The sequence below is a fragment of the Corvus hawaiiensis genome, chromosome 2 (assembly GCF_020740725.1).
Source record: "Corvus hawaiiensis isolate bCorHaw1 chromosome 2, bCorHaw1.pri.cur, whole genome shotgun sequence".
NCBI classification, from domain to species: Eukaryota; Metazoa; Chordata; class Aves; order Passeriformes; family Corvidae; genus Corvus; species Corvus hawaiiensis.
In genome coordinates, this window is record NC_063214.1 from 23,624,615 (window position 1) to 23,649,160 (window position 24,546).

The 24,546-nt window shown below is 45.0% G+C and overlaps 1 protein-coding gene across 3 annotated transcripts; it reads right to left on the reverse strand.

The window, feature by feature from the left end:
- Positions 1 to 2,764: 2,764 nt before the first annotated feature.
- Positions 2,765 to 11,242, reverse strand: NFKBIZ (NFKB inhibitor zeta). 3 transcript variants are annotated; one of them, XM_048295233.1, is made up of 12 exons: positions 11,038 to 11,242; positions 10,431 to 10,570; positions 9,435 to 9,471; positions 9,235 to 9,341; positions 8,336 to 9,099; positions 7,800 to 7,905; positions 7,322 to 7,468; positions 6,753 to 6,816; positions 5,972 to 6,141; positions 5,187 to 5,297; positions 4,933 to 5,100; positions 2,765 to 4,273 (listed from the first exon to the last, which is right to left on the reverse strand). In XM_048295233.1, the coding sequence occupies exons 2-12, from the start codon at positions 10,557 to 10,559 to the stop codon at positions 4,220 to 4,222; spliced, it is 1,857 nt and encodes a 618-aa protein (XP_048151190.1). In that variant the 5' UTR covers positions 10,560 to 10,570; positions 11,038 to 11,242; the 3' UTR covers positions 2,765 to 4,219. The 3 variants fall into 3 exon arrangements, with proteins under 3 accessions (XP_048151190.1, XP_048151189.1, XP_048151188.1); XM_048295232.1 differs by having other exon boundaries at positions 9,235 to 9,338; positions 10,977 to 11,242; XM_048295231.1 differs by having other exon boundaries at positions 10,977 to 11,242.
- Between the last annotated feature and the right edge of the window lie 13,304 nt (positions 11,243 to 24,546).

Sequence of the window (24,546 nt, forward strand, 5' to 3'; positions counted from 1 at the left end):
TTCTCAGCTGTTTGCTCCCCCTTCTAAATATAAAGCACCACCTTAGTCATCTTTCCCTCAGGCTTTCTGACTAGCAAAGGGGAAGGGAAAAATTTCACCAGAAACTAAGGGGAAAAACACGTGTGAAGTATAGGTTGGTTAGTCCAGCAATCACTTTCTCAAAACAGCCTATATCACATTTTCAGAGCCAAGAGTAAGGATTACTAGGTAAAACAAAGACTTATTGAGACAGCCTCAGTCACGAGAGCTGAAAACAGACACTAAGAAAATACAGCCCAAGATATTTTACTCTTCTCCAGCAAGATTGAAATAGATGCCTGAAGAAGAAACCAGCCTCTAAATTCCACTATTACAAAAGAGACCACCTCAGGTGTGGTCTTCTGCACTAAAGAGGTTCCCAACTTCATTAGTGTCTTGAGATTTTTTGCTATCAGCAATCAGATCTAAAGAAATCTTGCAAGACTAGACACTGGTCCACTAGCCAACAACAGTCAGGAAATTTTGCCAGGAAAAGAGCTGACCATAGGGGTTTTGTGTACAGATGAGCATTCCCTCCCAAGCCATCAGTATCTCAGGCCAGGAATAACACCAAACTCGAAAAGTAATAGATAACAATAGAAGGATTTGAATCTGTTGAAATAGCAGGTCAATTTTTGGCAGATACTTAATTGCAGGAATCTGTCCTTCATCTTTACATGTTCACTGCACTTCAACCATCCTCAGCCCTTCCCTTACACAGGAGAGCACATATATTTTTAAAAGAAAGGCAACCAGACAAGCAAACTGTCAGGTAAGAAGAACAAGCAGTTCACGTCATATGTTCGCAGTCAGTTCTACCACACCCAACCTCTCTAAGAGCCTACTTCCTGGCTATGTTTTTGTTTTCTGATAAAAATATAAAATGAGCAACAAATGTGGGAAATGCACATTTTCCATCTCCAGAAGCAGAACACATTTCTTGTAAATCATGGATTGCCACCTTCCACAACTCCAGCCAAATGAGTAGCCCACAAAAATCAAAAAGCAACCCTTTACTGAGGTTTGGCTTACTTAGACAAACAAATCAGAAAGATCCTGGGAACAAAGCACCAATGTGTCTTAATACTCCTACTCAGACCCAAGCCAGAGTCTCTTCTGTCTCTACTGCAACCAGAGAAATAAATGGTGAGCCTACATCCACATCAATAAAATCTATTCAGCACTTCCCGAGAACCGTAAGTTATCAGGGAAACACTATTAGCCTGCTAAATATTTAGTGTCACTTGGCCTTCAGTAAAAAGGAATTGCTTCTAACAGGTAGTTAAATTGGGTCAGATATGCCAGACCTTTCCAAGATCATAAGAGAGAAAAATAAGTCAGTTAGAGCAGGGGTGCTTTCTTGTGAAATTACCTACTGAACTCTCCAGACAATGGAATTACGCTCCAGGCAGATGAAGTTAGCTTCAAACACTTCAGCCTCCCCCTATTCTGACTTGGAGTGCCCCTTCCAGAAGGGCACAAGTGCCACAGAAAGCACCACACTGCTTGCTGAATGTCTCTCACCTACTTCGTGCTCAAGCACTGGCTGAGCATGTGCCAGTGCTCTGCCAACCTTACAAGCCCAAGGTACTTAAGCCCTGTGTGAGACGACTCAGTCAATGGCACCCAGAAAGGAGTGCCAGGCAGTCAGATAAGGCTGATCTGAAGGGCCAGAATATCTCATCAGCAGCTCTTTTTCTTGTGTAATCATCTCTTATAAAGAAAACGAAAATTAAATGGAAACAGTACTATCGGGCTCCTTGTACAAATAAAAAATATATACTCAATGCAGGGTCACTTCCAGTGAGAGGTGCAGATGACAGCATCTTCAACACAATCTAGACACAATCAGCTGCTCACATAAAGAGGCACCATTTTATCTTTGCATATCCTAATGAGAAATTCAATTCCATTTCCCCTTGCTTGGTACCTTCATTAGCTTCCAGCTCTCATGCTGGAAGGGAGAGTGAGTTCACCCCCACTCAGGTTCTCTGGCCTGTCATGGCTCTGCAGGACTGTCCTAGTCTACTCTGCTGTTCCCTGCAAGGAAGCTCCTCCACTCCTCTGGGCTTCTTCCAATCCCCACACTTTCACCCTCACCACAAGCAGCAGTAAGGCAGGGTGGACAGCAGGTTCATACAGTAACACAGAAGCCCTTTCGGTTTTCTTCCTTTTCCTACAGACCCTAATGCTACATCCACTTTTATCTCAACTGTTGCCATCACTCCTGCTCCACACTCAGCTGGGACAGGCCGTGATGACAGCTCTTCCCCCTGAAGGGTCACCACCAGGTCAGAACCATCTTACCACCACCTGTGAAGCGAGGACAGCCCATCCCCATGTGTATGGCCCTATTTCCTAACACAGACTGCCACCTGCACTAGGGTGACACTTGTGCCTGAGCTGTCAGAACTGAGGACCAAAGCAAGCAAGCCATGGGAAGAACAAAGCATTGTCAGAACTGCTATCATTCTTTCGAGTACGCAGGGACAAGTGTTCAGCTTCCAACCTGGTGACTATTAACTCGATTTGGGGCACACCTACTAAACTCACAGGCGAAACAACTCAACAGTGCATGACCCAGAACATCAGCATCAAACAAGAGAAAGCATAAACAGCTGGATGGCAAGACTTCATTTCATCTTAGCAAATGGCTTTTCAGCCTCATAGTATCACCATGCTAAATCAGTTTTACCTTAAGCTTGACTTCTTCGCCATTTTTGTATCACACACAGTAACCACAAAATTCAATTAGCATGTTTATTCAAACACGAGTTACACATAACCCTTCAAGAAATACACTGCAACTAAGCCTTCGCATATCAGATTTTTTCATTTAGCTTGTCTACAAGACATACTTTGCCAAAGCAGCACAATCAGACTAATTAAATGGTTACATCAGAGAACTGCATGTGATGAAAAAACAGTTTAAGAGCAAAGACCATACAGAGAACATATTACTGGATTACAGCCCAGCACGGATCATTCAGAAAGTGATAGGAGGAAGTTTTTTCCAACAGAACACAAGTATACAGCATCATTAGTATACATTTTCCATTAATAATTATTAAAAAATAGAAAAACTGTTAACTTCAAATATTACTTTGCTAGCCACTATACCTATAAGGTAAAACCATAAATGGACTAATTCTGCTTAGAAGGTGGAAAACATTAAGTCTCTAGAATTAACTAGAGCCCCATTCAGCAAGCTATTTATGCATGTGCTTAAGCCCCACCAACACCAGTAAGGCTTACACATGTTGAAGCATTATAATTAACATTAAGAGATTTCAGCACGCATCAACAGTGAAGTACATGCCAAACACTTGCACTGAATCAGGATCATATCCCTTAAAGTACAAGTTACATACATATTATAGAAATCAGCATCCTTCTCTCTCAATCTATTATTCTATCAAGAGAAAAACCCCTGCTGGGTACGAGAAAAACTGACAGAGTCCCCTGAAGAAGCATGGCTTTTCATGTTTTATTAACAACTCCAAAAGCATGCACAAATCAGTGCCAGGGACAATCTATCTTAATTCTACTTTCCATCTTCAGTCTTTCGGAAGAACAGAATTTACCCGATTTGCACCAGTATATCTGTATGCAAGCTCAAGACCAAGGAACTTGCTTCTTCAGATCCTTCCCCAAGTGATCAATAGATTCTTTGAACTATACATCTGTACAATAATGTCAGTGACTATATACAATCCTGCACAAGATACTGAAACAAAGCCACAAAGTTACATAAATAAATGTTCATCTTCAAAAATATTTAATTTCTCTTGCACTTAAGTGTTACTAAAAACACAACAATCCCTGCAATTTTGACCTGTATCACCACTCTCTAAAATTAAAAAAAAAAAAATTCCCATAGAATTGTCCTTGTCTAGAAGTTATCTGTATGGTTGTTTAAATAAAATCAGTCTCGTCGTAGCTATGAAATACAGGTAGCCAGGAAGATGTTCCACATGCTTGGGAATGAAGCATTCCCTTTTGGTTGGACGAATTTGATTGTTGGGTTTGGGGCTTTTTGTTTACTCTTACGTAACCCACTATATAATAGTGAACAAAATACTTTTGTTTCATAGAAACAACTAACATTTGCCCACACCAAGCAAATGGTCTATTTACAGATTCATTAGGACTGCCTGACTGACAGTGAGTGTAAGTTGCTGAACTCCAAGAAACATGGAGCCTAAAACGGCGACACTCTCTGCTGAATCGCCTTCCCTTTGAGGATACGTCTTATCTGGAGAAAAGAAAAAGACAAAAACATGACATTCATCATCTTGAAATGAGTCACAATCTGATAAAAACCCACCCTAGACCCAGTTTTGCATTCATTTATCCAAGCCTAGGTCCTGCATTCAGTTACACCAGAACTGATCCCACTTTACAGCATTTGAACCAATGAAAGGCAACAGTCAGCAACTCAGCTGTGCTTGTTACTAGTCTTAGGTCAAGAGTTACTTTTTTTCATCAAGTATTTGTATAGCCCCTAGAAAAAAGGGATTTTCTTCATCTGTTACTCAGGCCTAAGAACTGTCATTTCTAACTATGACAAGAGCAATAAAAGCATGAACTCAGACCATACTGAGATGAGCAAGAGAATAAGAAGGAGTACTGCCTCCATTACATTGCAAGGTTACAAAGACAAAGCCTATCCCAACAGCAAAAAGCTTTTGAGATGGAAAAAATAAAAGCTGCACGTGAAACCTAAAATTTCAGGTCTGTATATTCTACCTGATCTTGATGCTGAAGCTAAAGATCTATAAAATAAAATGGCATTTGCTAAATCTTTTCCTTGAAAGCTGCAACTCAAAACCCAAAACAAACTTTTGGAGTGGAATACAGCTTTTGTGTGGATAGAGACAGATGGAAGGAGAGGGTTGGTAGGAATTTTTTTACCTGTTCCCCAACAAGGCCGTCAGGAACCAGATGAACTGGCTGCTCATTCTCCAAGTTCCTGGCACTCGGATCTGCTCCCTTGCGCATGAGCAGGCGCACAGCATCCAGCTGGCTCACGCGGTACTGCAGGCTGGCAGCCACATGCAGGGCTGTGTTGCCATTGTAAGCCTGGGGATGACAAGGCAACTCCATGAAGGAAAAGTGGGGGCATGAGCCTCTCTTTCTCTGTCTGCATTATGAAAAAATCACCGTACCTTTGCATTAACAAAAGAGAGATAGTTGGGCAGCTCCAAAAAGAGACGAATGAGCTCCAGGTTTGCTTCTTCTGCTGCCAAATGTAAAGCGGAGCGACCACTTTTGCGATCCTATCAAAAAAGAAACTGTTTAGTCTTCCCTGCAGGTGCTTCACCTATCCAGGGGGAAGATGCAGACAAATAAAAACAGAAAGCAAAGTAACTCCAGAGTGTTGAGCAAACATACTTGCACTACAATTCATCAAAAGTGAATCTGAATATATATATTTTAATATCAACATCTAATGAACAATGGAATCTGATCTCATCTGCAGGTAGGCTTACATAATGTAATATTTGATATTTTGGCTAAGTAATGGTCTGGCACGGCACAGACCTGAACTGCACGGGTAAGCAGTTTTTAATTAAAATTTGCAGTTCAAGAACAAGGTGTCATCAGCACCCTATTACTATGGGTACCTAAGAGTGCTCCAAACATATTCTTACTTTTACTATGCTACTCACTGCAGCCAGCATAGCATCATTCTGAGTCTAGAAATTAGACTGTCACCTCCCTCTTTCCCCAGGGTTCATTTGCATTGATAATACCTTGCTCTGAATAAATGCAACATTCTCATCCCATCTGGGTAAATTAAGCTGTAGGGAAGCTTTCAAATTAGTCTACTTCCTGTGTAACAAAGCTGAAATGCAGCGTGGGAGAAAGGGACATTCTGCTTCCATTCAGAATGTGTCCACAGACATATTCTCTCTGGATCTGGCACTTCAGACTACAGCATTTTACTTACTTTCGCTTCAACAGAGGCTCCCATTTGTATCAGGATCTTGATGGTTTCTACCAGGCTCTTGTTTCTCAGCAGAAGCTCCTGGACCTCAGGGGAGTGTGGTGGCTGACAGTTCTGCAGTTCATGCAGCACAGCATTATGGGCCAGAACCGCACAGTGCAGCGCTGTCAAACCTGAACATCAAAAAAAATAAAAATCATCATGAATGAACAAATGCAGTATAGAGGTGTTGACTGGCTGCTTGTTTCAGATTGGATAAAAGAGCTCCTACCCCCATTAAGCCTAGGAATGGTTATGTATTTGTAGGTGACAGTGACTGCTCCCAAGCAGCTTGAGATTTGGACTGTCCATCACCAAAAGAGTGAAGTAGCAGCCTACTGTGAGCTCTCAGCCAGCAGAAAATTAAAGAATAAATTTCTAGTATTTTTTTTTACAAAATATACATTAGAAAGAGCTGTTTTATGGAAAAGAGGTCCAAATACAACAGCTCTCTACTGCCAGATTCTGGCTTCTGTATGCACTGACACAACACTGGCATGCCAAAGTTTTAAACAGTGGCCAGTTACAAACTACACTCTCCTTGCCAAACAAAGCAATCACAGGTAAGAGGAAAGAGGTCCTGACAGACACAGACTAACCATGTTTTCATCTGACAGATATGTCAATTGTACCTGTAAATTTCCATCTGACAAAGAAATATTGTATTTTGTTGCACTCCCATCAGTAGCTATAAAACATTGTACTTTCCTGTAACTCTGTAAATTATAAACTCTTAACTACTCACCATCATAGTTTGTTGCCTCAAGGTCCACATACTGATTGCTTCCCATGGCTCCCTTTTGGATTGCCTGCAAAAGTAGGAGCAGGTACACATTTAGGTCTTATCCAAACCACACACTGCTTCAAATTTGTTTACTGTCTTAGTGCAGTAACTGCAATAAAGCTGCAATAAATAACAGCATCCCTGGAAGTGTTCAAGGCCAGGCTGAATGGGCCTCTGAGCAACCTGGTCTAGTGAAAGGTGTCCCTGAACACAGCAGGGGGGTTGGAACTAGAAAATCTTTGAAGTCCTTTCCAACCCAAACCATTCGATGATCCTGTGATTAAGAGGAGACTTACTGTTTTGGTTTGGTAAACTAGAGGATTCCCCCAAAATAACTCAAAAATGTTGATGAGAACCTTTATGAGAAATTCAGTCCCACTTTAAGCTGTATCTGTAGAGCCCTGAGATAGACTCACAAGGCTACCCAGAGAGATGAAGAAAGGAGTGGTGTTTCCAGAGTTTCCCAACACAGCTAATACCAAGGCTGAGAGTCAACGGCCGGGGCAGAGCTGTGCCTGCCTGGCTCTTACCTGGAGGACCTGGGCATGCCCCTTCTCAGCACAGACATGCAGCGGTGTTCTACCCCAGCAGTCTGTGGTGTTCACTTGAGCCCCCAAGCTAACCAAGTCCTGCACAATGAGATGCTGATTGGCAGCCACAGCAACCTGGAAAGCACTCTGCAAACATCAAGAAGAAAATTTAAGCTATTAGTCATCTGATCTCTAACAGGAAAGAGCAACTAAAACAAATAAAAACCCCAGCTACCTGGTATTATTTAAGCAGTGATTATGAATACTAGGAAGCCAGGACAAATGAAGCAGAGCACATAGTTTTACCAGCTCAAGGTGATCCCAAGAAGTATTAATAGCTCAAGGTTAATATTAGTATGCAGGCTAAATCTTGGGGTTAATATTAAATAAGCCTTTCACCACATCTTTCTCAAGGTTCAGACATGCAGAGGCACTCAGGTGCACAAAGCAGGCGCAAAGATTTGTTTCAGAATGTCACCTGGCCATTGTGCTCCTTAATATCCAGCATGTGCAGGGCAGCCATCTTCCTCGCAAGAACATAGGAGAGTGCTCGACGGCCCTGGGCGACAGCGATGTGGAGGAAGCTGCAGGAAAGACGGGCAACAGAGTTACACCACCAGACATCAACCAGGGCTCAAGACAGCAGAGAACCAAATGTGTGGAAGGGGTGCTACACTGCCAGCCTCAGACCTCCTCTGTATAACTAAGTCAGGAACATGGGTACTTTCTTATCAAGGCAATTTAAAGCATCTAAATCAGAATGCTTTCCTCCCCATTTAACCAAGTCTAACTATTAGCGCCTGAAATTAAACAATTCATCTACTCAAGTGAGCTGCAGCTCTGCATTGCAGCCATCAGCAATACCACACCTTTCACCTGATCAGCCAAACCAATGCACTTTTGACACAAACAGTGCTATTGAACTGCTTCACTATAACCCACGGTCTGCCAAAACCCAAACAGAAACATTCCCCAACTTCCCACATAAGAAACACCAAGATAAACGGCACTCACGTGTCTCCATCAGCGTCTTTTGCAAGGAACTGGTCTTGAGAGATGTTAGCCAGTTTGTTCTCCTCCTGCTCCACTTGCCATTGAAAAAACGACTTGCCCAGCTGCGCTGTGCTTCTGGCAACGTTTTGGTCAGGTAGAGAGACATTCAGAGCAGCCAAAGAGACGCTGCGCTCCAGACTGCCACAGAGGCTGCTGGAAAGCAAGCTGAAGTTGGGGGCATGAGGGGCAACCTCGGCCTGTGGGTGGGCACTGCTCAGCGGCTGGAGGGGACTGGAGATGCCATCCGAGCCTTCTGAGTCATTCAAGAGGGAAGAGAAGCTCTGCGACGGGCAGTACTGCAGCTCATGGCTCTCAAAGGTGTTCTGCTGGTAGACAGGAGACTGGTCACTGGCAACAAATGGCCTGTAGTCCAGGGAGGCATCTGAAGGATAACTCTGTGACAAATCTTGGTTCTGGGATGCAGAGAACTGGTAATGCTGTGGTGGATCAAGCATATGCTGACTGGTGTGGTCTTGGAATACTTGGTACTTCTGGGATGGGGAGAAAGCCTGTGTTCCTGGGCTGTCCTGGTACTGCTCAGCAGGCGAGCCATGGCTGGTGACAGAGGGCAACCAGCTCACCTGCACCGTGTTCAGGGAAATGGGGCTCGACTCGTTCTTGATGTTTATAATGTTCTGAAGCAGATCAGAACTGCTGTCGTGCTTTGGGTCAGTTTTATGTGTCTCCTCCATGCTGTCCATAGAAGTTGGTGTCTGGGGTGGGGTCTGACAGGAAAAAATAAAAAAAGACAAATCAAAACAAGCCCCAGAAAGTTTAGAGGTATAGCTATATCTGGCAGTTTCTGATCATACAAAGCTAACTGCAAAATAGAGGCATGGAAAAAATTACAACAAACTTACCAGGAGATGTGGGTGAAGATTGGCCTGGCGCTTGAAAGAAGGTCCATCAGAGAGGAGTTCAGGAGCCTTTCTTTTGCCACTGTGGCCTAGTATGCTCTTGAGTTCTGCTGGAAAGAAAATAAGTTTAGAATCCATTTGGAGGGTAGTCTTATAATTGATTTAAAGTGTTACTACAGGGTATGGATTAAAAAATGGTCTACCTGTGTATGGTTCGTAGTTCACCAATCCTCCTTGTGCCTGTTAAGAAAAATCCAAATTATTCTGTTATTATAATGTTATTTCTGGGGGAAAACAAACAAAAATAAATAAATAAACAAACACCAAAAACAATCCACCAAAAAAAACCAAGCAAGCAGCCGTGACTTCCTTTTGTAAACACAGAATATACCTTAGAATAATTCTAGTATGTGGTTGTCTAACCCTAACTTAATTGCTTTTAATTAAGGTTAGAAAATGGAAATACTTTAATGAAACTTAAATAAAACCCACTATTTTTCTTTAGGCTTTTCAAGCTATTTGTTATAATACCACAAAACTCAAGAAAATCTAGGGAAACACACTATTCCTTCCAGAGACCTGAGGATTTTTTTTTCTTTAAACATAAATAACCCAGCCAATTTTAGACTTCTTCAGTGCCGTGAACTTTTATATGCAAAAATCTTCCCTTGACAACACTTATCTAGGAAGCTTTCAAACACAGACTCAGAAAAACGAATCTAATGAAATCAAAAATACCCTTTAATCTTCTCAGAATTTCCTGTCCTTTTTCATCTTTTCAGACTGAAAGGGCCTACCTTTACACTGTGTGCTTTGCACAGAGAGGCGCAATAGCATGACAAACAAATCTGAGAAGAATCCCTAACCCTTCCAATGAATGATCTCATTCCAGTCAACACAGAATTTCTGTGGTTTCGCAACACAAATGTATAATGGATGTATAAATGGATAAGGATCCAGACTCCCTTTAGAAAATAAAGCTTAGTAAGAACACTTTTAAGGGCCTCCTTCTTCCACGGTAAACCTTTCTGATTTCTTCCCAGCTGTATTCTTCCATTATGTATTGAAAAGGAAAAACACTGACTCCATCCACAGCAGGTAAAGTAGAAGCTCATTTCTAACGTTACCACAAAGTGCTCTCTTGCCAGCTTCGGTAACCACTAAAATCAAATCTGTCAGTGCAAAAAGCTGCCGGTTACCTTGCTTTCCTCGGTGGCAGGACCCGAGGACATCTGTTTGCTGCTCCTGAAGTGCAGCAGGAGCTCCTTCACAGAGTTCTTCACACGGACCCCCTGGAAAGGTCCTCGGTGCTGCTTTCCGCCCCCCATGTGTTGTTCAACTGTGGAGACATGAAAACAAAACCCGAACTTAAGCCACCGATTTCGTCCTCGTTTAACAAATAACAAAGAAAAAACAAACCCGGAACTCTTGTGGAAAGGCAACTAAATCCTGGTTTAGCAGAGGAGCCAGGGAGCTGCCCTCCGTACCACTTCGCCATCCCAAGGGCGTGCGGCTCCTCCGCTGCCCCGGGGACCGCCCTGCCGCTCCCGCTCCAAGGATGGAAACACCCTGGCACCGCGCACGAAGCGCCGGCCACACGCGTCCGCTTTGCGCCGCTTCGGCCGCTTTCACCCCTAAAGGACCAGCGGCCGGCTTCGCCTCCCGACGGGACGGAGCGGGACCCGCGGCTCCGCGCTCTCCCCGCCACCCCCCGGGGCCGGGGTCGCCGCGGGGACGCGCCGTACCTTGCAGCGCGGGGCGGGGGCCGCCCCGGGGGTCCCTCCGGCCGCCGCCGCGGCTGCTCACCGAGAGGTCCGAGTCGGATCCCGGCGAGCCCGGGGCGGAGGAGTGCGCCGGCGAGCAGCTGCCCTCGCTGGAGTGGGGCGAGGCCCCGTAGAAGTAGGCGAGGTTGATGGGGCTGCTGAGGGCGCCGCCGTCGCCGCCATCGGGCGCCACGTCCCGGCTGCTCTCCACGATCATGGCGGTGCGGCGGGGCGGGCGGCGGCGGGGGGCGGCGGGCGGCGGAGCGGGCGCGGGCACGGCCAGGGCTGGGCGGGCGGCGCGGCGGCTCTGGGGGCGCGGGGCCGCGGCCGCGCTTATACAGGGTCCGCCCCCGAGGGCGGCGCCGCGCCGGGCGGGGCCGCGCTTCCCGTAAGGGCGGTGGGAGGAGCCTGGCCGTGAGGGCTCGCTGCCTCTGCCCGGGAGGTCCCGGGCGGGAGTCATGGGTGGCGCCTCGTGCCTTGTCCTCCAAGCTTGCTGCTGCGGGCTTCACAGGATAACAGAATGTCCTGAATTGGAAAGGCCCCATCAGGACCATCGAATCCAGCTCCTGGCCCCGCCCAGAATACCCCAAGAATCACACATGAGGCTGAGATTGTTGTCCTAAGGCAGCCTTGGCAGCCCTCGCTCACAACGTATGCAGCCACTAATTGTCACCCTCTTACGGAGCTGCAGCGGTGGGAATGACCAGCACCTCCCTCAGCTTCCCACCACTGCTGATGCCACTTTACATCCCCATGGGGAGATATCCCTCACCCTTCGCCCCAGTCCTGCCAGTCCTCAGCTCCAGGGCGCAGACATGGAAGAACTTTTTGTTCATGTGCATCGTGTGAGCAGCATCCAGTGAAAAGGGGAACGTGAGCAGTTACTCACAGTAGAGATGAGTCATCTGTGCTCCTCTTACCGGAGCGTGGAGTAGGCAGGGGCAGACAAGGAGTGATTTTGGATGTAGGTTGCACCATACTGCGGTGGCAGAGCCTCGCGGTTGAGGCCAGCGGGGAGAAGTGGGTAAGCCACACGATGCCAAAACGAAAGGTGGGCGAAACCATGTGCCTGTGATTACTGTTAACATCACCGAGTTATTGCCAGTGTTCGCAGGGCGACTTCTCAGGTTTCTACTTTTCAAACAAATATTTCTGCTTTCCTATTTCCACTGAGGTCACCATCTTCTAAAATACAAGTGAGCAATTTTGCCCATGAGGTTGAGATGAGGATGTTTTCAGCACTGTGGCTGCTCCAAAAAATGTGTAGTAAAACACCACGGTATTTCTAAAGTATATTATGCAAATTGGAGGTCTATAATTTGTATGTTTTAATTGTATTGAAAAACATGGGACAGGTGCAATATGAAATTAAATTAATCAGCCCATGAGGAGGCAGGAGGGAATTGCTATATATTATTCAAATATTTCTGCCACCATCAAGTGAAGGAAGGGTTTCGCTGAGAATTACCTAGGCACTTTTCCACTCTAAAGACTGTTGTTTTACACCATAGTTTGAATCGATGCAGCCAGACTGAAATTTGCAAGTGGAACCCATAAAACAAAATCAGATGCCAAGTAGTGCCAGAAATACCCAAATAAATGTAAAAATTCACTTGCTCCCTGAGCAGAAACTCTCTCCCAAGCACACCTTCTCCCTCATTTAACAAAGCACTTTACACAAGTGAGGATTTATGAAATCAAGCCATATGTTTTAAACACACAATGAGATGGTTCTTTGTTCCTCAAGCCTTAGACCTCAGTTGTCATACCTTAATCTTAGGCAGATACTTTTCAGTATTTTCTCATTGAAAAGCCCTTGATGCTCAGAGATCCTGGAGCCCACAAATGCTCTTTGCACATTCAGTGGCTGTGGGGAGGACCCACAATTCTGCTTTCCAAAGCAGATCCAACCAATGGACCTTTGCGTTCTCATCCCTGCCAGGCAGCCCACAAAGCCACTTGTTTTAATCTCACTAGAGGGTCTACAACTACTGCAAAATGCATCTTGTCTTTCAACAGGCAGATGGTAATGCCAATCTGAGAAGTCGATAATCCAGAAAATTAGATTTGTCATCACAGTTGCCAGCCATTCCCTTTAAAGTGTTGAGAGTAAAAGAGATTTCAAACCAAAAGTGGATTTCTCTCAGCGTAGTTAGTTCTTCTGTATCATAGAAAGTCCCTAAACCACATGCAGGCAGGGACAGGCAGCACCTTTTTCCTTGCTATTCAATAACAACTTTGGAATGGATTTAATTGGAGATTAGTCTCTACATATGAATAAAAACTATTCTGTAAAACCATTTAATGAGTTTGTGTTTGGTTTTTTTTTTCCTAAAGAGGGCGGGGAATTTCTTTTTCTCTTCTATTCCAAAGTCTCTACTCTCCTGAAGGGTGAACTGGTGACTTGCTCTCCTTTTACCAAGCAAAATCCACTTCAGGCAACACTGATACCTCAGCTCGTACTTGTCTCATCAGTGACATCTTATTTATCAGGTCTCCTGGCATAAATCTACTCCCAGTCAAAGCAGATTAAGGCAAGTCTAATTCCACTGAGCTCCATAACAAAAGGCTCTTTCAAAAATACACACACACCCATTGATTGCACAAGATGAGCTGGCTCCCAGCAGCCTTGTGTTCTCAAAGAGCTTCTATGCGAGTTACTGGTAAATTATTGCTACATGCACAAACTGTAATTATTAATGCTGCAGACCTTGAGCATTAATGAGTTTTGGGTTTTGGCCCAAACACTACGTAACATCTGTGGTGACCAAAACCCTGTGAGGCATCTTCAACCAAAGTAAGTTCCTCTGGGGCAGGGTGGTGACCAAAAAAAAAGCACTTGTCACCTCTGCTCCTTGGGAAGGCTTCCAGCTGCTTTCAGCCTTCTTTGGCAGAGCTTTAATTCAGTGTAATCCACCAGCCTCAGAGCTGGAAAAGGCTGCGAGGTAAGCACAAGGCAGCCACCTCAGCTCCCTGAGTGCCGTCTTCCCATGTTTTTATTGCACCACCTCCCTACTGGGATGTATCAATAATGCCAGCTAGTGGCCATTAGCAGCAGCATTTGTCCTGAAACCCCTCTTCTATACACCTGCAAAAGGTGAGATAGGCTTAACTTGGTATCTCAAATAACAACAAAAAAGAAACAGAATGCACTTGTTTCTGAAATCTCTGCTTCTTCCTTCCCTTCAGAACACAGCCCAGACAAGTATCATAGCATTAAAAGCAATCAGTCTTGGTTTAGGTTAATCCAGTATACTTGATTAATGAAATAGCTTTTGAGAGTGTGACTTGTGCATACCCATGGGCTACTTCAATGGGATCTGAAAAAAATTCATTTAAGAACAAAAACAAAATCCAGTTGTCTTGAAGCTTGTGCTTGCTGAGTAGGGGTCTCATCACTGAAATCAAAGAGGCGGAATACCAACACCTTAGACTTTTACCACCAGCTACACATCTAGGCTAACCAAGGTCATGCGTATCCCCTTTGCTATCCTAATCAGAACGAGCACAGAGAAAAGATGCAGTGTGCCTGCACTGCTTGGTCCCTGGGGCACGTACTGGGGTGAACGCTATAGGGAATGCAGGCTTTAAATAAAGAAATGAATGAATAAAGCAAGCCCGGGAAGGGGAGCTTTGTCTTCCCTGTAGAGCAGCACGTAGTCACTCTGCCAGGCACACTGTATAACCTCCCTCTGTGAGTGAGGAGCATGTCAGCTCCTCACTCACAGAGAAGCCCATGGTTCAGCAGGTATGGGAGCAGAATATATCTCTCCCCTCAGTCTGGCTCCTAAGCAGCAGCATGGAATAAGGGTCAGCCTGTAGGTGCAGTGTCAGAGCACAAACTGCTAGTAACAAGAGCTTGGTTTTGCAACATGTTTCTGGAGCAGCATGACCTTTGTGGTATTTCTTAAACTGGAAATAAAAATGGTAGTTTACAATCCAGTTGCTTAATGCAAGTGAATATTTGCTGTGTGGATGTCGAGCGTGCCTTATTCTCCACTAGGTGTAATTTAGGCTCCTGCTGCAGACTGTGAGTTGAGGTGTGCAAACACACCGCCACACCTCTGCACCCCAGCAGCATTTCCAACAGCACACACCATCAAACCATCCAGCACAACACTCGGTTTGCTTCTAGAATGGCATTGGGAAACACAGAGGTAAAATAAAGAAAAAAATGTATCTCCTCCACTCCTAGAGAGCATTCGGGGTCTGTACCTGAGTTTGCTTTAACGGTTCTGGAGAGCACTTGTCAGCAGGTTGGAAGTGGTCCATGACACAAGTTTACTCTAAAAGCTGAGGAGCCAGTATTTCTTCCCTCTTTTGCTATACTTGTATTGCTGCATTTTTCCTAGACTTTGGTCTCCAAGACTGACATTCTGGGATTGACCTGAACATCAAAAGGGGGCATGTATAATTCTTCATATTAAAGAAAAACTCAGACTTTTTATTTAACACATTTCTTTTGGGCCTTACTCCTTTGATCCAGAGTATACCCTCAATTCTGCTTTTTTTCTCTCAAGCCGTCTGATATTTGAAAAAACAGAAAAAGTAAATTAAAAAAAAAAAAGTGGGTTGCTCCTAGGTAGATCCTTCAACGCTGTATACATAAAGCAGCTGAAATCAGTACAGAAGAAAAGAAACCCTAAACGCAGCAAATGTTGCAAAGCTGATTTCTGTGAAAGTAAACAGTTTCCTTGTATATATACACCTCATGTTTGGGGACATTCCTCCCGACATACTCACTACCCTGGTTAGTCATGTTTTCTCAGCAGCTTACATATCTCATTAGTTCATTAGTGCCTTGCAGTAGGAATGCATGACTAAGAAATACACACACCACTGGTGTCACAGCACGTAAACAAGGAGCGGGAGGCCGTTTCCCCTTAGCAGAAGGCAACGTCACACGTCGCCTATAAAGGATACAGTGTGTACATAGATGAGGTAGAGAGTGCACGTTCTTGCCTCAAAGTACGTGGCTTGTTATGATATTCCAGTTTAGAAAGGGAGTTGGTGCAGTTTCTCAGTGCTGTTAGGGAGACTCACTGTAGGTTTGGAGGGGTAAGCATCAGTTTTCCTTGTTGCTCATACTGAAGACATTTTTCCTCCTAACTCAGGTAACCAGCCTGGGACAAAACCTGATATTCATAGCTCACATTAATTTCATTTTCTGCTGTCAGATGCAGGAGTGTGTGTTGCAAGTACAGCAGGTGAGTTAGGCTCTGGTGTACTTCGATTTCGGTGTTCCTACCTTCCACAAACAAGGACCACTTCAACCACCTGTAAAACGAAACCTCTTTCTAACAGTGGCTGCAGAGCTGTCCCAAAGCACATTGCCACTCAACACTTCAGTATAGGAATGGGAAGAAAAACTCTCAAAGTGAGATTTGAACCTAGAAAAGCATAATTTTTTGAACTGCAATCTATGCACACACTTGCATTCCTACACTCGGTTTATGTGTAGTAGCGGGTAACCTATATAAGATTACTGTTACCATACATCCAGGCTTCCCAAACATCCGTTTTTCCACTCAAAAACGTTGTCTAGGCAGATTTTGAAAATTTTTGCTCTTCTTGGACATGGCAAACCAGCCACTTCTACCAGACAGCAGGTCTAACAGCTGACCAGTCCGGAAACCCCAGGCACAGTGTCAGTATTCATACAGCCCACCCGTGCAGTATTTGCATGGCAGGATCAACACCTGCAGGAAGCCTCAGCACTGATTTGCACAATCCTACACATCCTGTGTGCATACCATCAGCTCAAGGGTGCAGATCAACGAGCAGGAAAGTCCAGGCAGAAGCAAGACAACCAGTAAAAAGCACTTGTAGAATGTTAACACTGGAGAGATCATTGAAGAAAATGCTCTCATCTAATGTCTTGACCTTACTTCACTGTGTTTTCCAGCTTATAGAGTTTAAGTGCCTTCAGTTCAGACATCCATTCACTGGAGAAATCCCAGCTTTCAAAATACACGTCTGTCTGACCATTGGGAAAGTCCTGAAATTCAGCTGCAGAGCTGTCCTCCATTAGTCAGACAAAAACTCAATAAACAGGAAATTTTCTCACTTAAAAAAGCACCTAAATCAAGGCAGACAAATAAGATTTTATTATGGTAGGGAAAATGTTAGGTCACTTCCAAACAGCAGTACAAAAATTTTCCTGGTGCTTAGGATGAACTGCATCTACTAAGCCAAGTTTTATCTTCAGTTAAACCTGTGCTGGAACAGCTGGGACAATACCTCTCCACCTATGGGTCAGAATTTTCTGTCACACAAGTCTCAACCACAGATGCCCTATGTCTGCATAAAAGACATAAATATCACAGAAAAGATCCAAATACTCTGTTCTTTCTATAGACTTAACAGCTACCTGCTACACGTCTAGAAAGAAATCCATGACAGTAATGACAACTTCACAGTAATATGTAAATCATGCACGAGTTAGCATAAAACATCAAGAAAGTTGAGAATAAACTCTTTGATTTGGTGGGGCACTGTGCTAAGCTCTGTTCCCAGGCGTTGGCTCCCTCCTCCAGTTCCCAGCTGGGAAAAGACACCTACCAAAGCCAGACACATCCTGTCTGACAGGACGCTGCTCTCCACAGAAGCCAGCCCATGGATGTTGAAGTTTCCTTTTAATTTCCTGCCAATTTCTTAAGAAGAAAGCAAAAGTAAGGCAGCACTTTTTTCCACCTTGCACGTTTTGTCTCAGGAGCTTGTGACTGGGAACACATAAAGTCACTCAGGGGTTTCTCAGTGAGGTTTCTTAGCAGCACCATCAGGATTGAGTTTTGCTGCTCTGGAAAGTCCAGGTGAGAAGCAAAGCCGGGTCAGACCACCTGGGCTGCAGCAGGAGGCAAAGCCAAAGTAAGGGACGGGGCTGTGACTGCCACGCTGCTGCTCCAAGTGGCCCAGGGATGGGAAAGGAAGCTTTCCAGTACCTGGGACTGCTGCTGCAAACCTGTTTCCAGCAACTGATGATGATGATGATGATATCCCAACCACGACCTCCAGGGTGGCAGGGTGCAAGACTGCTTGGCTGCCCCTAGCAGCCCGGGGTTTGGCTGGTGCTCAGCCCCCCGTGACAGAGGGCATTTCCTCCCTGCACACACCCTACTCTCACCCACTACCATCAAATGCAACAGGAAATGTGGCTTGCTGCTAAGAAACTAAATAAAAGTCTAATGAGCAAAAAAGAAATCACTTGCTGGAAAGTGATCACCAAGCTGATACTGGAGTTTTGTTTGGAGCAGAAATACGGCCTTCATTTCAATGCCCCTAGGTGACATTTGTCCCTGACTGCTGGTCACCCAGTCTGGCTGAGGGAGAGCCCAGGGTATGTCCCTTTCCCTGCCCTGTCTGTGCCTCCAGCAAACCACCCCGTCCCAGCTGCAATCACCTGGCTTCCATCTGAAGTACGTGCGAGCTACCCACCCCCAGCCACACACGTCTCCAATGTCACCATGGCACACACATACCCCCAAATATTTGGGGTCTGAAAACCAGACCACATTTTATCCTCTGCAAGAGGCTTCATGCTGAGCTGCCCTCCCTGCCTGCCAGAGACAGGCACAGTTAATGAACCGGGGTGCTGCATAATCAACCTCGTGTGGTAAGCCAGGGAAACCCTCACCAGGCAATGAAAAGCAGTTTATGGTTTGGTTTAATAAACCCCTTAGCATAACAAAATATAAAGTGAATTTTAAGCTCATTAAAATTACTTCTTTTCATTCCCACAGATTTTTTTTTTTCTGAATTACAAGAAAGTAGGTGTAGATCCCTATTTTTATATGCTTCCCCGTGTTGTCTCCCAGTGCACCATGGCAGTTTACTCCTGTCCTGTTGAAGCTGGCAGGCTCATATGCTGGTGGTGCTCTGCTATTCCAAAATTACTGATGAGCTGCCGGGAAAGAAATTGTAGTCAAGATATACAAAACACCTTTTTTCACTAACAATGCTTCTTCCATTCAATACTCTCAAAGCTTAGCTTTCCTTCCATCCATCCATCCTCTGGAAAGCTGTTACATCCTCCCCTAAAAATGCAGATGGTTTCAGAGAGAGTCACCCAGAACAGCTAAGCTATTTAGGATTCTTTTGCCACCAGATTCACTAAGGGTTTTCAAAAATCCCACCATTCTTTGTGGTTTCTTCTCTCTTGGCTGTTACCCATTACCTTCCCAAGAGCCAACCATTCTGCCATACTCAACTCCAAAACACACAGAGATAATTATAGCACAAGCCACTTGCGAGGCTATTACGAGTGGAAAAAAATTATGAGAAGTCAATATTGTTTCAATCAATTACAGTCTTTTTAAAGCAGTAAATCAAATAAAATTATAACAGCATACCTTCATGTTGGAGGAGTGAAGTTAGAAATAGGTCTATGGAAAACAATCCAGTTCTTTGCACCCCATTGGCAACTGATCATTCCTTATGGCCATGCCAGTGTGAATGACTGAGAAGTTCCTCTGAGGTTTAAAGGTGTGAAACAGAGAAGCAGTGGTAAGGAAACTTTTTTTCCCCTCCCTCATGAAAGTCCTGCTTACTTTGGCTTTCTGTTCACAAAAAATAAAAAAGAAAAAACCAAAAAAAAAAAACCAAACAAAAAAAAAAACCAACACCCCACAAGTTTCTTACAGCTCCCAGCTGAGTACCCACAGGGCACCCTTATTGCAGTGGGTCTTTTGGCTCTGGTTAACAGGAAGGAAACGGGGATGTTGTGACATGTGAGAGGAAGCAGGGTGGAGGAGGACAGTGGCATGAGCATGGCTCCCTGGACTTTTTCTGCACAGTGGAATTTCCCAGGTGGGGTAAGCCCTGGTTGAGGACATTCTCCTGTCAAAGAGGCTGGCAGGAAATCCCAGGCTGGCGTAACACTGCCAAAAAAGAGTCTAGAAAACACTGATATAAGAATGATGAAAAAGTGCTGTGCAACAATGGCTCAAAGAGAAACCAGCAGGTACAACCCAGTGGAGTTTCCTTTCTGCCAGGGTCAGGTTCTCTTTGCCCACCTCCTGCCTGCAGTGCTGCCTGTATGGCAGGCAGGAGGTGGGCATTGAGCTGCATCTTGTATCCCTTTTCTGTCTTGGCACTACAGGGTAAACTGGAGAAGCAGGTGCCTGCATAGCATTCGCATAGGAAGCAAGAGAGATGCAGTGTCCCACAGAAAAAAAAATAGCTCCAGCCTTTGGGAGGTGGTGCAGGACAAACACCTCTCCTTGGCAACTGTCTGGATTTCAGTGGGACTTTGCCCTCAGAAAGGTTGGAATGAGTTTCACTGGGCTAGTGTCGGTGTGAAAGCTCCATACAGCCAGGAGCCTGGTTAAAATGGGAAGGGGAATATGTGTAAAAAAAAAAAAAAAAAAGGGAAAAAAGTAGTCCCATTTGTCACAGATGTATCAGATGTGAAACAGTCACCTTCTCCAGTAGATGAAAATAACCTTCAGCATGAAAAAGTCTCCTGGATTTTCCTAAAAGATGAGCCGATCCATTTGAATCGTTCTCTCTTTTCTTCTCCTTCAGCAGTGGCATAGGCCAGGATTCACCCTGCATATCAAACATGGTGAGCAAAGACAGGGCACCCAAATCTTTTCAGATCAAACACCCCTCACTTTCAGTGCCTTGTGTTACCCCTTCCTAAATGCAGTTAACTCATACAATTTCCAGAAACTGGCACCAACAAGGCAAAAGCACTGGACCACCGATCCCCCAGCCCATTGTGTCCCCAGTGCCTCCTGCACAGGAACATAGATGTTAAAAACAAACAGAACATCCTCAGATTTTACCCCCACCCTTACCCTGCCCCAACAAGCTGCAGGAGGGAGGTAGGAGAGAACATCTCCATCCCAAAGGTGATAAATTCGAAACCTTCCCCCTGCAGGCAGGAAATGCTGTGTGGGCTCCATCTTCCTGTTCACAGATGTATTCTATCACTGGAACATGTTCAGCTGATAATCTTAATGGGCTCGATACTTCTCTCTGAAATAAGGATGGTTTGTTCCAGCTGGGGATGGTATTTGTTTGCTCACTGAAGGCCCGTGGTGCCCTCAGTCTTGTCTAACGCGTGTGAGGGCGGTGCCTCATCCGGACCCTTGCCCTGCTCTCTCCTGCAGCAGCTGTGGAGCAAAATGTGCTGCCTTTGGAGACCTGAGGGGCTTCTGAGTGCCTTCACAAGGTATCAATGTCTCTCTTTGCAAAGAGGGGAGGCTGCAGCCCCAAAGAGGCACAGATGGCCCAACACCACAAGTAGTAGGAGCAGCACCTGGAGCACCATTCAGCTCATCCTTTGTCCCAGGTGTCACTGCCTTTGGAGTTAGGGCAGCTCAGGTGCTTTGACTCCTAAAATCATGGGGGACATTTGTTATCAGCTGAAAATGTGATGGAGGTCAGCTCCCTCCTGGGCACCACTCACCTGCTGCAAAGGAAAGGAAAATCCAAGTCTGACAAGAAAAGAAAGACTGGAAGAGTAAAAATGCCATGGCTGATGTGTGGCAGGGCAGGATGAAAAGTCCTGACTCCAGCCAGAAATGAAAATATCTACTTGTAACAATGTTTGTTGTGCACAAGAACAGGGGCAACAGGACAGCCGGAAGAAATGTGTTAACAATAGGGGACCTACATTTCAACCAGCAGATATGAAACTTCTGGGATTGGAAGATACACATATGTTGAACACATGTTACAACAGTGTAAAATAATTACAATATCTACTTGTTAGTGGAGTGCCTGATATTTTTTTCATTGTATTTTTAAGACAGGGCTTTTTATTCAGTAAAGTGACTTGCTTTTTTCTAATTTTACTTATCAAAGCAAGGGCAAAAGCAAGGCGCAGCAAAAGCAAATAGTAATAATACTAATACACAGGGAAAAAATATAAATGTGAAGCAGAAAGATATGAAACCATTAGAAGGAAGAAACAGCTAGAGACAGAAATAGCTGCCTTGCCAAGAGCAAGCTACAATTCCCTGAGAGAAGCTGACTCAGAAAAGAGGGCAGGCAGAACTGGAAAGCATGACTCACCCAGCTCAGGAAAAACTGAAGGGTAGGAAGGAGTGGAAAGAACTGAGTGCAGGATGGCAAGAGGGGAAAAACCTTGTAATTTGTCATGGTTCTTTCACTGCGGGTCCTTGGGCCATGGCTCTCACCTACTGCACTCCCACAGGCATGTCCCACCTGGAAGCTCTTCTGGGAGATCCTTCAGAGTGAGCTGCCACGGCGCAGTAGGTGAATAGTTCCTGGCACATAATTAATCCTGGTCATTGCAAACAGCCTGCAGCAGAGATCTAGAGGCAAAGGGGACAGATCTACACCAAACTGAACCAAAAAACAATAAGTGCCTTCAGAGGGCCCAAGCACAAGGGCCCAGGGTGAAAAGCACATATCTATTTTCAGAAATCACCAGGGAAGGAGAGAGTAAAAATTGGAGGGGCTGGACAAAATGTTGAATGGATGGCTGGCCCAGAGAACACTGACTGCCACAGCATGACTTGCTCTCAGACCACAGGCATTGCCTAATTTTCTATGTTGCACAAAGAACTAACTTGAGATGTAGTATTCTATCCCAGTAAAGTTTACTCCTCTTAATACTTTTGTGGCTTAGGAAAAAAAATTAGATTTCAAAGAATATTTTGGGGGAAAAAAATCATCCTCTGAAGGATAGTCTTCAATCTAAGAGCTAGCAAATCTATGTCATCAACTGATTTCACTCTCAAACAAGCTTTAAATAAAGAGCCTCATTCAGTGGTGTTTGTGACACTTGTTTTCAAAACACAAACTACACAGGAGTTAGAAAACAAACCACAACCAAGACGAATGTGTTGTGGCTTATGTTTTTCATTTGAGAGTCGTCCCAGCCTCTTTTTCACTGCCTCAAAGCCCTCTTCTGGCCACATTCATTAAGGACTAATCTATTAAGCCCACACCAGCTGACAGTCAGGATGTGGGGGAGGGCACGTTTCACTTTCACTTAGGTTTAATGACGTGTTCATTCTGCATCTGGGGCTCACAGAAAGTAACTCATACACTTAATTCTCTAACATTCCCCCACAAAATCCCTCTTTCCCCTTACAAGCAGAGAAGCTCCCGTACAATTCACCACAACAGACTCACAGAGCAGACCAGCTTGAGTTACCCCAGAAGGCTTCTGAATATGCCCACAAGAGGCTAGTAACACAACAGTGAAGGAGGGCACAGTAACTGGGACAGGATTTTAGAGAGTCACTGCCCAGGTACAAGCTACGTTCCCTTACAAGAGAATTCAGATCTGGCTGAATTAACTATTTAGGAAGACTTAAAGATCCAGATTCAGGTACATAATAAAACATTTCCCTGATTTCAAATACATTGATCTTGCACTGTAAACAGAACAGCTAATGTTAGGAGTTACCTTATATGCTGCAAACTGGGGATGCAGGGCTAAACCATGGGATGAACACAAGAAGCCCCATTCCAACCTGATCAGAAGCCGTGTTGTTTCGGCCTTTTGCCAGCCCTGGTGAGCCTCCTGTCCCTGTGTCTGATGAATGAGGCTCAGGCCCCTGCCCTGCCAAGCAACTTATGCCATCTCAGGCAAGTTACATGCCTCCTCTGAGTCACCACAGCCTCTGAAGGGCATTTAACACATGATGAAAACCTGCCTGTGCACTCCTCCTTATCTTGATTATAAATGCTTTGGGTTTCTTTTAAAAAGTTCCCCAGCTATGATATCTGTCATATCTACAGTCATGTGAGAACACAATATACACGGCTTCAAACCAACTGGGAGCAGAGTTTGGAAATGTACCTAACGTGATTGCTGTGTCATCGCTGTCAGGAGGGCATAGAGGAAGAGGTGGGTGAGCAGCCTGGGTGGGAAGAATGTTCCTTTTTTAAGGCATGTGGAGCTTCTATGTACATTCAGTGTGCTACCTCAGAGGGGTGGGTCTGTCCCATGCAATTGGTATTGCCTTTGGAAATCTCCACATGACCAAATCCCTGACCTTCTTCCTCTCCTTGGTGTCACAGAGCAAGACCTTTGCATGTTGTTTTTCCTTAACTGCATCCTACTTTTTTGCTTCCCCTCTCTGTCCTACTCCCCCCTCTCACTTCCCCTCTGAGGAGGCCTAGGGCCTGATCTAACTCCACACTGAAAAGCAGCTCGTGCTTTGCAGCCTCTCTCATTCATTTTGGGCTGAGTGAAGGCTGAGGTAGGTTGGACATGATGGCAGCACGCTTCACTACAGTTTCCAGAGCCAAATGCTGGGAATAATCTGCTTTGCCTTTGCCCTGTCCCTCGGGGCTGTCAGGTGGCACTGGTGAGAGCAGGCTGGGGCATGGCCCCAGCTCTGTGCTTTGGAGGAATGCAAGCAGCACCCAGATCACACCCCTGGCCCTTGTCCCTGCCCTGTCCTCTTCAGCAGTCACCATGGAACGCGAGGGGAACAGAAAAACGGAACAAACACTTGGCAATGCTGCCTCAGCACTCTCTCCTAACTTGCAGGATTTTGTCATTCAGGGATTTTTACTGGTCAAACAGGCTATTTTTGGCTATATACGTCAGGAACCAGCACAAAGG